Source organism: Hibiscus syriacus, unplaced genomic scaffold, assembly GCF_006381635.1.
Source record: "Hibiscus syriacus cultivar Baekdansim isolate YM2019G1 unplaced genomic scaffold, ASM638163v2 tig00110694_pilon, whole genome shotgun sequence".
In the NCBI taxonomy this organism is placed as follows: domain Eukaryota; kingdom Viridiplantae; phylum Streptophyta; class Magnoliopsida; order Malvales; family Malvaceae; genus Hibiscus; species Hibiscus syriacus.
Window position 1 is genome coordinate 485,789 of NW_024062828.1, and position 11,935 is coordinate 497,723.

Consider the following 11,935-nt stretch of genomic DNA (forward strand, 5'->3'; position numbering starts at 1 on the left):
CAAAGTTTTGGGAGTACATCTCAAGAGGGTCCAAATTCAATGTAGCAAGAGTAGTGCTTAACAATGAGCATATAAAAAGTCCATATGTTGATTGCAAAAAGAAAAAAGGAAAGTACATACGCAAAAGAAACAATATGATATGGAGGTAATCGATAGGAAACATGGGCCTATGAAATGACCCAACAAGTATAATACCTTATTTTAGTATCGGACAAAATCCAATGCTTCTCAAAAGAAACAAGTGTTCCTTGTGGGTGCCGATAGGAGAAAAAATTGCAAAACTTCAATTAATCTCACTTTGAGTTAAAGAGGTAATAAAGTTAACATTGACTATCATATAATAATAAATAAATAAAGCAATACAATTATTGTATCGTGGACCTAGTGATAAAAATCACTTGGATTAGTATAATCCTTATTATGGACGTTGTCCCTAAGGTTAACACAACATTTTAAACTTTGTACATGAGGAATTAGAATAAATTTGTGTTGCACTCTTTGACAAATTTTTTTCCGAGAGGGAAAGGGTGGAACCATCAATTATCTGTACAAATTATAGAAATGGACTCCCTTTTATAGGAGTAATAGATGGATAAATTTGTTTAATGATAACTACCCATTCAAAACACTCATTAATTGTGGATAGCTCATCCCAAATCCTCTTCGACTAGTTGCATTACTGGCAATTTTCGCTAATGTAAATAAGTAGAGAATTTTGAAATGTGAGAAAATAGTAATAAAAAAATTAACCGCTTAGATACTAGTGAACGTATCTAAAATTAATACACTGTAGAATAATTTTTTTCTCTTAGCAACTAATAAATTTAAAATTTGTTAAAATATGAATAAACTCGCAATAGACAACTAATTTCTTCACCAAATAAGTTCCATGATAATTGGAATGTTTTTTTTTTACAATGAATTGTTATTAGTAAAGCGTGATTTTGAAATTCCAAGTTTGACTATTGATCTAATTAACTATGTCTGTAAATAATAAATATATGAAAGACTTATTAAATTATCTTTAAGAAATAATATTTAATTTTTATTTAATTTAAATTTAAATAAAACGTAGAATTTAATGTGATAAAGTAAATAAATTTGAATTTGAGAGTTAAAGTTCTACCATCATAAAAATGGGTAAAATATACAAATGGTGTTTTGATTAAGAGATACTTATGTGATTATCTTCAAGAAATAACATTTAATTTATATTTAATTTAAATTTAGATAAAAATGTTGAATTTAAATGCTTCAGCCATAATTTTTCTTATTTAAATGCTTCTGAGGTATGTATTAGATGTAAAATTAGACAAATTATACCTAATTCAATTTTTTAATTTAAATTGACTTAAAATTTTGACCATAGTCTATGTTTTAAAATTTATTGTCGTCTCTAATGTTTCATCAAAATTTTGTCCCTGCTTTAGCTTTAATTTATTTTTTTATTAATTTATCTTTTAATATTTAAAATTTAATCAAATGAGTATATTTTAGATGAAAATTTTGGCCCAATCTTTAAAATTTTAATGATAATGATATAATATGTTATTTATATCAGTCCACCTATATTATTATAACAGAATATTTTTTAATAGTAGGGTGATTAGAAGTTAATATTTGTTCAAAAAAAATTTAACCTATTAACAACGCACACACATCCTACAGACGCAGTTAAATCAAAGATCTCTAAAGAAAATAATATTTTATTTTACCACTTAAATCTCTCGATATAACGAAGAAGTCTGATAACTAAACTCAATTTTAATAGAATTAGTTTAACATGAAGTAATAATTTATCCTCAGCCATACAGTTCAAATGGTTTGGCGTAAATCTCTCATGTCGTCCATTTACCAGTTTCTCTTGCACCACCTCTCACCTCACCTTGTAACGCCGCCACCGATTTTTTCGTTTTCCTTTATTTTGTTTCAAACCTTTCTTGTCAACTTATTTGATATTATTTTAAGTTGATTGTTTTCTTTTTCCTTTTCATTCAATCCTTCCTTTTTCGCAGCGGAATCGGTGTGGCGTCGGAATCCTCAATGGAAGATGAATAGCATACTCCCTTCGTTCAGCTACTTACCTTCCGCCCCCGCCTCCACTACCACCACCACTACCGGTTCACGTCCACCCCCATCAAAAGTCAATGCTCCTACCGACTCCTCCCTTGTGTTCGACCCCACCAGCGACATCGTTTCCTCTTGGAACCATGTGTTCTTGATCATTTGCATCATGGCATTGTTCATAGACCCTCTATACTTCTTCCTCCCCTACGTCGGAGGCCCGGCATGCTTGGCCTCGGACGCCGGTATGGGAGTATTCATTACGGTTTTAAGGTCTATGGCGGATCTTTTATACCTTATGAACATGCTTATGAAGTTCAGGACCGGTTTCATCGCCCCGAGTTCTAGGGTTTTCGGAAAGGGTGAACTTGTTATGGATACGAGGGAGATTGCACTGCGGTACTTGAAGAAGGATTTTATCATTGATCTTGCAGCTACCTTACCACTACCTCAGGTTGGTTATTGTTTAGGGTTTTTAAAATCAAATTGTAATTTGTTGGTTTTTGTGACATACATTTGTACATACAGTTTGTGATATGGGTATTGATTCCGACCACGAGAAACTCAACAGCAGATCACGCAAACAACAGCATTGCTCTTATTGTTCTCCTTCAATATGTTCCAAGGTTGTTCATTATCTTCCCTCTTAACAACAAGATCATCAAAACCAATGGCATTCTTGCCAAAACTGCTTGGGCTGGTGCTGCATACAATCTCCTTCTCTATCTCCTCGCCAGCCATGTAACAAATCCTACCCCCTTCTTTGCTATTTATTTTATTGGCATAATGACAAAGCTGACGCGTGATACATGCCCTACAATCCCTTTAGGTGACATGGTATATGATACTCATCACTTTAAGTGATATGGCACATACCATATCATCACTTTTAATGACATGTCACATACCATGTTAACATTAATAACATGTGAACAATATGTGTTAACCGTTAGTCAACTAACGATTTCAAAGCCAAACGTGGTATTCTGACCGATAAGTGGGGGTGTAGGTATTGGGAGCGATATGGTATTTGTGCTCGATAGCGAGGCATTTTTCGTGTTGGGAACATGAATGCCAGAGAGAGAACCTGTCGAGAACAGTTGCTTGCATCCCAGCATTCCTAGATTGTAATAGCTTGAGAACACCAGAGAGGGAATATTGGGTGAATGTCACCAGCGTCCTCACCAACTGTGACGTTACCAACGAAGCCGTTGATTTCAAATTCGGGATGTTTGCGCCTGCTTTCAACAATGATGTTGCCTCCAAGAATTTCGTTGACAAGTATTTGTATTGTTTTTGGTGGGGTCTCAGAAATCTAAGGTATTCTGCTGGGTTTGTATAAAGATTTTTCAAAGGATAGGGTTATCTGATCGATTCATTGTTCAATCTTTAATTTGCAGTTCATATGGGCAGAATTTGGTGACAGGCATATATATTTGGGAGAATATTTTTGCCATTTCCATATGCTTATTTGGGTTGGTTCTGTTTGCACTCTTGATTGGCAACATGCAGGTATTTTTTACTATAGAAAACAAATGAAAAGTTTGGGCATTGATGATGGTGAAGTAATGAGCATTTTTTTTGTTGTTTTGAAGACTTCGTTGCAATCAATGACGGTAAGAATTGAGGAGTGGAGGCTTAAAAGAAGGGATACAGAGGAGTGGATGAGGCATCGTCAGTTACCTGAAGATTTACAGCAACGTGTTCGACGATTTGTCCAATACAAATGGCTTGCAACAAGAGGAGTGGATGAGGAGTTCATATTACAGTCATTGCCTTTGGATCTCCGCCGCGAAATTCAACGCCATTTGTGTCTCTCCCTTGTTCGCCGTGTACGTTTATCTTCTTCCCCACCCTTGTTTTCTTTGGTTTCCAGCTATATGGAATTACTAGTTTTTTTTCTGTTGTTTTAATTTCATTGTCTAGGTTCCTTTCTTCTCACAAATGGATGACCAACTTCTCGACGCCATGTGTGAGCGTCTAGTCTCGTCATTGAGTACCGAAGGCAATTACATCGTCCGGGAAGGCGAGCCGGTGAACGAGATGCTCTTCATCATTCGAGGCCAACTCGAGAGCTCCACCACCGGCGGAGGAAGAACCGGTTTCTTCAACTCCATCACACTCCGACCAGGCGATTTCTGTGGTGAAGAGCTTCTAACATGGGCTCTAATGCCCAACTCCACCCTCAACCTCCCCCTCTCAACTCGTACGGTACGAGCCATATCTGAAGTTGAAGCCTTCGCACTCCAAGCGGACGACCTCCAATTCTTCGCACATCAATTCAAAAGACTACAAAGCAAGAAGCTCCAACATGCTTTCAGATACTATTCTCATCAATGGCGGACGTGGAGCGCATGTTTCATACAAGCCGCATGGAGAAGGTTCAAGAAGAGAAAAACGACGAAAGAGTTGATGGCAAGGGAGATGAGTTTCTATGGGAGGACAATAGGTGAAGATGGTAACTATTACAAGATGAATCGCGTGGAAGAAGAGTTACTTGATCATGAAGGTAATGATGGAACTGGAGAGACATCAACATCATATATGGATAATTCACAAAATCATCAACAACTTGGGGCAACCATATTGGCACAAAGGTTTGCTAAAAATACTAAACTTGCTAAAAAAGTGTCTAAAGTTACTTTTATTGATCCTTCATCTGGCGGTTTAAAGATGCCCAAGTTGTTTAAACCAGATGAACCTGATTTCTCTGTAAACCATATTCAAAATGTTTAGATAGTACAATTTTAAACAAACATTAATAAAATAGTTAGACTACTTTATATAAAAACAATTTTACCAAATCTGTCTACATCTTCCACTTATAGAATTTAAGTGCCAAAAAAAAGTATAATAATCAAATACTTAACTCTTGAACTTTAAACGCTATAATTATAAAAAGGAGTTAAAAGTAAACCCTATTTACATAATTCAAGGGTATTTAATGATTGTATTCCATTGAATATAAAAGGGTACCCTTCTCAAAGTCATCTTTCGGAGGTTCAAATGGGTTGAGCCCTTGAAGAGCTCATCGTGTGGTTAAGGTTATTATCGGCTATTTTGTATTAGGTACTATCGAATGCCTATAAATACTAATCTAAGCCAAACACAAAGATCAAAATCGAGTTAAAAATCGGTTATGCGTGATAAAGGTTGAAGCACCCCTATAACGTCCAAAACTGAAATCTAAAAATATGTTAATAAAATAACAGTAATAATAATAGCATACAAAAAATAACAAATAAGATCGATGCGAAGAATTAATCCCCCATTTACGAATTCGTCGGGTACCCAACTGGGGACCATTTTATTCATTTATGGACAATTTATCTAACTGATTGAGAAACTTCTTTTACATAATATAATATTAAAGTATGGATTACCGGATGCGAGTGCTAAGACTTGATGCTAAAGGTTAACTAGCAGCATAAAAAAATATTTGGTATTCAAAAGTACCATTTTAATCTAAATTAAAAAAAAATCTAGAATACTCAATTAATAGATCGGATACCGGTGATATAGTACGCAATAACAATTACAAGTCATCACGACATATATTGTATAGATATAGTATTATGTACCACAACGGATGGAACATTCTGCTATGAGATTAAGCAAATTTATATACTATTTTAGGAACCCAAACCCATGAAGACGGCTTAAGAGAGCCATATGCAAAGAATATCATTCGTGACTAATTTCTTAACCAAGATGGAAAGACAACTTAATGATTCAAGAGAATTTACAAGGAATAAAAATAAGGGATAAAACCAAAACCAAGACATAAGAGATGACCGTAGACTCTGCTCTCTAAAGCTCATATATGTGGGTAAAAATTAAGAATAGACATTACTTGCTACAAACTCACATATGGAACTCACCATTAGGAACCGATAACGAGACCTTCCCGAGTAAGGTTTGTTGTCACACGAAGCACTGCTAGTGCACTTAAAGGAGACAGCTTTGACAGACAAAAGTTCTCCCAAGAGCCCATCTCTGGATGCTCTGATACTGTTGAAAGATTGCGGGATTTCTCGTATACATTTTGCAGCTCCAAAAGAAGGCTTCGAGCAGCTTCACGAGACTCCGGAAGCTGGTCGCTCAGTTGGGATGCAGCTACTTGTACCAATTTGTCAATTCCATATTCTTTGATTCCTTCAACACCCTGATAAAATCAAATGAATCCATCAAACTTAACAGAAAAGTGAGAAAATACTTCCAAAAAGACAAAAAAAAAAAAAGTCTGTCAGCCAAGAAAAAGAAAACTACACAATAGGACATCTATCAAATCCTATATATACCACAAATATCCACACAGAGCTAAAAACCGCCTACTTTATATGAACTTAGTTAATAGAAGTTTAAATGCCTTATGTCGCTGCAAATAACATAAACAGGGGTGCAATCCAAATCAACAGCTTAAATTGAAAATGATTAAGCCAGGAAAATGTACTCCCTCCCATACCAATAAAATATCAGTAAGCATAGAGGATATCATTTGCTTACCAGACGTGGAACACTACGACTAAAGAACATTGATGCCTTTGCTCGAATTCGTGGATTTCTGTTCTTAAGATAGGGTTGCAACTTTGGCAACAGCAACATAGGAGAAACTGAAGTAGTCATTGCTTCTAAAGCTCTCACAGCTGCTTCACATACAAATCTTTTGTCTTGTGAAGACTTAAGAAGAAGCTGTACAAGCTGTATTAATCATATTTGAACACATCAGAAAACCGGAATTTGTTCACCCGTCTCCCCAGATGAAGAAAAATTCACAAAAGAAAATAACAACAAAGATAGAAGTGCACCATCTAGAAATGCATAGTAGCAACCAGATTAACAAGACAATAAATCATAGAGAATATGAAAGTACCAGTGCATCCAAAGAATCAATCAAATCATCATTATACGCATTGAAAATATCAGTAGATGTCATAATTGCAGTTTTACAAACAGCACTTCTTGGATTTTTCATGGACTTAACAACAAGGGGGATCAAATCACTCCTGCACATTGAAACAAGGAAACAAATACACCAGTCAAATTAAATCTAAGGCAACAATAACTGATGGAAAAATTATATTAAAACCCATTCTCTAGTATTTCAGATAACCAAGTCAGATTTTGAGACTTACAGTATACTATGCATTCTTTCCTTGTGGAATATTGATAATTGGCGAACACTATTGAGTGCTTCAACAACCAGAATCCAGTCTTTAGAGTCAAGTCCAGGTAAGAGGTTCTGGCATAGATAAATATGCATATCATCAAACAGTAAACAAAATATCAGAAACTTAAATGTAAAATACCAGTATATTATACCTTAAGACATGTATCAACATCTTCTACGTCACTCAAGTTCTCAGATTCAATGTATTCTACTTCCGAATTAGCTACCTCTACTCCAACATTTACAGTTTCACCTCCATTTATTTGAACAGAGGCAGGGATTTTCTTCAGCTGCACATTTTCAGTTTCACCTCCATTTGTTTGAACAGATACCAGGCTTTTCCTCGGCTGCTCTTCAACATTTTCAATTGTGTTTCCATTGCAAGGCTTATTAAAATTCCCTTTACTAGAGCTTTCATTCTTCCTCTCAGGCGCAGGTAAAGTGTTGAGATCTCTCAAGGCATTCCCCGACATTATAGAAATTAAAGTCTGAAACTGAAAGGCAGAGAATAGACAAACAATTACTTATTTTGGAATGTTAGTGATCAGCGATGTACAAACTAACAATGAAATTATATTTAATTGCTTGGGCAGTAGGTTTAGAGAACTACAAAGCTGAAAAAAGTAAAATTCTGTTTTCCCTCTCAGATTGACACAGTAAAGCAAAGTAGTTCTAAGCCAGCAATCTAAAACTCTTAAGCAGTAATCGTATTTTTAATGCTTGCACGGTTCGTTCTACGAATTCCATCTTACTTTTAACATATTCTTCCTATATTGACTACAGTATGGCCTAACTACCAACATTTTAACCCACATATCGCAAATTAGGAAATAATGAGCCAGGCAACTGCCTACTACACTTCAAATTATTTCTCTCTACAACTCCAAACCAATGCCACAATCTGACCAATTAAGGAATCTAAAAGCCTCAACTCAACCAAATTTAGCATAAGAAGAAAAAAAAACAAAAAAAAAATTTAATTAAAACATTTTATATAAATTTGCACTCACATTGAAGATATAATCAACGAAAACAAACAAATCTAAGCAAGTCTGAATTACCTTTGATTTATACAGATCAAAAACCAAGAATTAGCACAAATAATGAAATTTCCACAACAACAAAAAAAACAAAAATCAAAGCAAGTGCAAACAGAGATCTAGGTGTCGAATATTTCATAACATAAAAATTTAAAAATATAAAACTATATATATAGAAAGATCTCGTCTATAATGTGCTAATTTTTCGCCGAGATTTAAATTTTACAAAACAAATTTCAAAATATTAATTAAGAAAAAAACTAGAGGGAGAGAGAGAATACCAAAGAGGGAAGAGAGAGGCGAAGCGATCAGCGGACAGTGAGACTTGCGTTGAGACCTCACCAGTGAAATGGTGATTTATATATAAAGGGAAAGAAACAATCCAAAACGGTGTAGTTTTAAGAGCATTTAGCGAAGAAAATCCGACCAAGGCCGGCAGCACGGGTCTACTGCATGTGACTCTGAGAGACGGCCTTCCTCCTCTTTCCTCGCTCTCTCGGTAGAAATTAGTATTTGTTTTCAAAAAGCCCTTGGTCTGGATTTAAACAGTGAAAGTGCCACTGTTTCATTTAATAATTACTTTAATAATGGTATTTTTTTAAAAAATATACAAATGATCTATCTGCTATAAAGTGTTGTTTTATTAAGTATATTGACTATTAAAAGTTATAAATTGATCTTCTAATTATAGGACGAGTTCATCGACTATTAAAAGTTACAAAAAAGATCACTCAACTATTCATATGTTTCAATCTCATTCTTTTTCGTTAAAAAATTGGTGGTCATCTGAACTAAATGTTAACATGTTGACTAAGATATAATAAAATATGATCTTAGAACAATTTGAATTGTATTTTTTAATGTTAACCTATTGACGTACAGCTCAAACAGTTACTAATTTTTTAACAAAATATGTGAGTTTAAAATATATAAGTAGTCAGGTGATCATTTTATAATTTTTAATAGACGAGTGACTCAACAGAACAACATCCTATAATTAAAGGATTGCTTTATAATTTTAATAGTCTAAAGTATCAATAAATCAATATTTTGTAGTCAAGTGACCACTTTTGTACTTCACCCTTCTTTGACGCTCCAACATTAGAAAAGGATGGTTTGATTTTTGAAATGATGGTTCATCATTTGAAAATGCTTAGCTCCATTCATTTGGGATTTAATTATATTCCTTCTAATTGTGTTACATCTTTTGCTTGCCTAATTATTTCGAACATTTAGCATCTTCCAAAAGTTATCAGCGTATAACTGAATTTATATATAATTAACTGTAATTACGTAATTGTAATATGTTTAAATAATTATAGTAAGATATTGAAATTATATAATTATAATTTATTTAGATAATTATCATAATTTATTCAATAAATTAGGCGGGAATTAGTGTATTATCTGAATAATTATATTTTAAATTTTGTAAAAGTATTATTTTAAAATTTAAATTTGTGTAATTATGTGATTATAACGTGTGCTACTAAATATGGCATAGATAATTATAATATAATTATACTTTACTAGTTAAAAATGTCTAGGGAATTGAAATTTATTATAATTACATGAGTGAAATTGTTAATTATTAGGATGGTAATTAGATTTTTATACGGCTACACTATAGTATTCAAAATATATCTTGTTTATGTATCTAATTGTATAAGCTTAATCTAAATTGGATATATGATGGTTTTTTTAATTTCAAATGAAATGTTATTTAAATATAATATTTATAAAAAGTAATTTAGATTAAAATTTTAATATTTTTAAAGAATTAGTATTTGATAGGTTGATAATAGGATAGGAAAACTCTATGAATGAATTTAGGATGTTGCCATGTGTTTTCTTTTTTTGGGTTATTTTTATGAAGACATATATTATTATTTATGAGGTATTAAAATTACTAAATAATTATCAAAAATGGAAATAATATATTAATTTTTTTTATTATGCTAAGGTAATTACAAATTAATAATTGTTATAAATATTCTCAATCATTTGATAATGAACACACAATCACTCTTACAGTTGCTGGTGCTCGAACCCATAACATTTAGAAACAATAATAATTCTTTTAATCACTTAGATAAATTAATTCGTGCAATAATAATATATTGACGGATTGATGTAAAGAAAAATAATATATTGACCAAGTCTATGAATAGTTGAATCTTGTATTTTCAATGACGTTAATTATTTTGCATACATTATTGTTTAGTATCCTTGTGGAATTAGTTACAGATGCATAATTTTATGTTAAGGGTATGAACTTTTAATATTTTAAGAAATGATAAATTTATAAAATTCTAAAAGAATCGAAAATATAATTTTAATAGAAAACACATATAAAAAAATTTAAAATATATAATAATTTTATATTTTCAAAAAGACGGTTACTCTCACCCGTATATCTATCCATTGTTCGTATATTAATGAGGTATTGTAAAACAAAATTTTGTCTGTAAACCCCTTTCACATGGGGAAGAGTTGTCGGTGCACCATACTTTGGATTGCTATTATTGAGGGGACAGTGAGGATTTTCATGCCCTTAAGTAAGCCATATGCTCCTCCTTTTTTCCTATTGTTTTTTTTAAATACAATTGGGAGGTCATTTTCAAGCTTTTTCAATGCAAATTTTATTTTTTTTCACTAATTTTTATTTAAGAAAAAATAGCTTGAGTATCCTGTATGCAAAATAATTAATGTAATTGAAAATAAAGATTCAGTTATTGCATGGACTTGATCAATCATCTTAATTTTTACATCCATTCATTAATATATTGTTTTTTCTTTAATAAAAAATTTTAACATGGATTTTTGGATAATTGTTTACCTAATTTGAAGGTCTTTTATAAAAAATATTATAGAAACATCATTTCGTCCTATGTGTCACATATATTGTTTATATACATATATTATATTAATTATAAATATATATATATTTATTACTTATTTCATTTGTTTTGTAGGCCCAGGCCTAGCGTTTTTACAAAGGGTGACAGTAGCCCAAGTTACGCACCCAACAAAATAATTCAGAGGCCCCGCTACACATGTGACGGAAACCTGGGTTCAGGACTCACGAACCAACCCGAACTAGTTAGGGTTTTGTAACCCTAACCCCATCTTCTATTCCAGACAACGTCGCAAGACCTTGTTCGAGGAGCCCTCATGCCTCCCTCGGCCGCATTTCACGGCGCTGCATGTCTCTCGCCTCCAACAACCCGAACCCTCTGGAGCAAGGAAGGCATCAAACCAAAAACCAAGCAGGGATTTAGTTTATGTAGGACTCTAAAAATAGATTTTCCTATGCTATAAATAAGATGTAAATCGCGTTTTAAAACACACAATATTACTTCGAGTTTACACGAGAATTACAAGCAATCACTAGAGATAAACTGACGCATTTTGTAATATTTCGAAAGGAAATATCGAATAAAAATGTATTTTTTACCTTGTTCGCTTCATCTTCACTTGCATGCTCGTTTTGCTTTGCTTTGATTCGAAAAAAACATAAGAAAATGGTTTTCGCTGATGAACTTCGGGGAAGGTTTTGAGGTTTTAAAACCCATATCTAGCCTCCCCTAAGGCCACTTTGCAAAAAAAAAAAGCTTATTTTTGAAACCAGGGGGTCGAAAGCTTTCGGAAAAAGCAAACC

The 11,935-nt window shown here is 33.1% G+C and overlaps 2 protein-coding genes across 3 annotated transcripts; one reads left to right on the plus strand and one right to left on the minus strand.

The window, feature by feature from the left end:
* Positions 1–2,002: 2,002 nt before the first annotated feature.
* LOC120138488 (cyclic nucleotide-gated ion channel 18-like) lies at positions 2,003–4,800 on the plus strand. The gene is made up of 6 exons (XM_039153941.1): positions 2,003–2,518; positions 2,593–2,805; positions 3,074–3,384; positions 3,465–3,576; positions 3,660–3,896; positions 3,991–4,800. Exons 1-6 carry the CDS (start codon positions 2,051–2,053, stop codon positions 4,798–4,800), a joined length of 2,151 nt encoding a protein of 716 aa, XP_039009872.1. The 5' UTR covers positions 2,003–2,050.
* Positions 4,801–5,755: 955 nt separating this feature from the next.
* On the minus strand, positions 5,756–8,760 carry LOC120138465. 2 transcript variants are annotated; one of them, XM_039153923.1, is made up of 7 exons: positions 8,556–8,760; positions 7,545–7,728; positions 7,387–7,487; positions 7,200–7,306; positions 6,938–7,070; positions 6,571–6,765; positions 5,756–6,229 (listed from the first exon to the last, which is right to left on the minus strand). In XM_039153923.1, exons 2-7 carry the CDS (start codon positions 7,705–7,707, stop codon positions 5,948–5,950), a joined length of 981 nt encoding a protein of 326 aa, XP_039009854.1. In that variant the 5' UTR covers positions 7,708–7,728; positions 8,556–8,760; the 3' UTR covers positions 5,756–5,947. The 2 variants fall into 2 exon arrangements, with proteins under 2 accessions (XP_039009854.1, XP_039009853.1); XM_039153922.1 differs by having other exon boundaries at positions 7,387–7,728; positions 8,556–8,758.
* Positions 8,761–11,935: the final 3,175 nt, after the last annotated feature.

Bases quoted from the DNA above. Each gene is read 5' to 3' on its own strand.
- LOC120138465 (XM_039153922.1), bottom strand. From the start codon at position 7,707: ATGTCGGGGAATGCCTTGAGAGATCTCAACACTTTACCTGCGCCTGAG. The intron at 7,307-7,386 runs GTATAATATACT...TATCTATGCCAG, and splicing joins ATGTTGATACATGTCTTAAG to AACCTCTTACCTGGACTTGA. The intron at 6,766-6,937 runs GTACTTTCATAT...TGATTAATACAG, and splicing joins TTGATTCTTTGGATGCACTG to CTTGTACAGCTTCTTCTTAA.
- LOC120138488 (XM_039153941.1), top strand. From the start codon at position 2,051: ATGAATAGCATACTCCCTTCGTTCAGCTACTTACCTTCCGCCCCCGCC. The intron at 3,385-3,464 runs GTATTCTGCTGG...TTTAATTTGCAG, and splicing joins TGGGGTCTCAGAAATCTAAG to TTCATATGGGCAGAATTTGG. The intron at 3,897-3,990 runs GTACGTTTATCT...TTCATTGTCTAG, and splicing joins GTCTCTCCCTTGTTCGCCGT to GTTCCTTTCTTCTCACAAAT.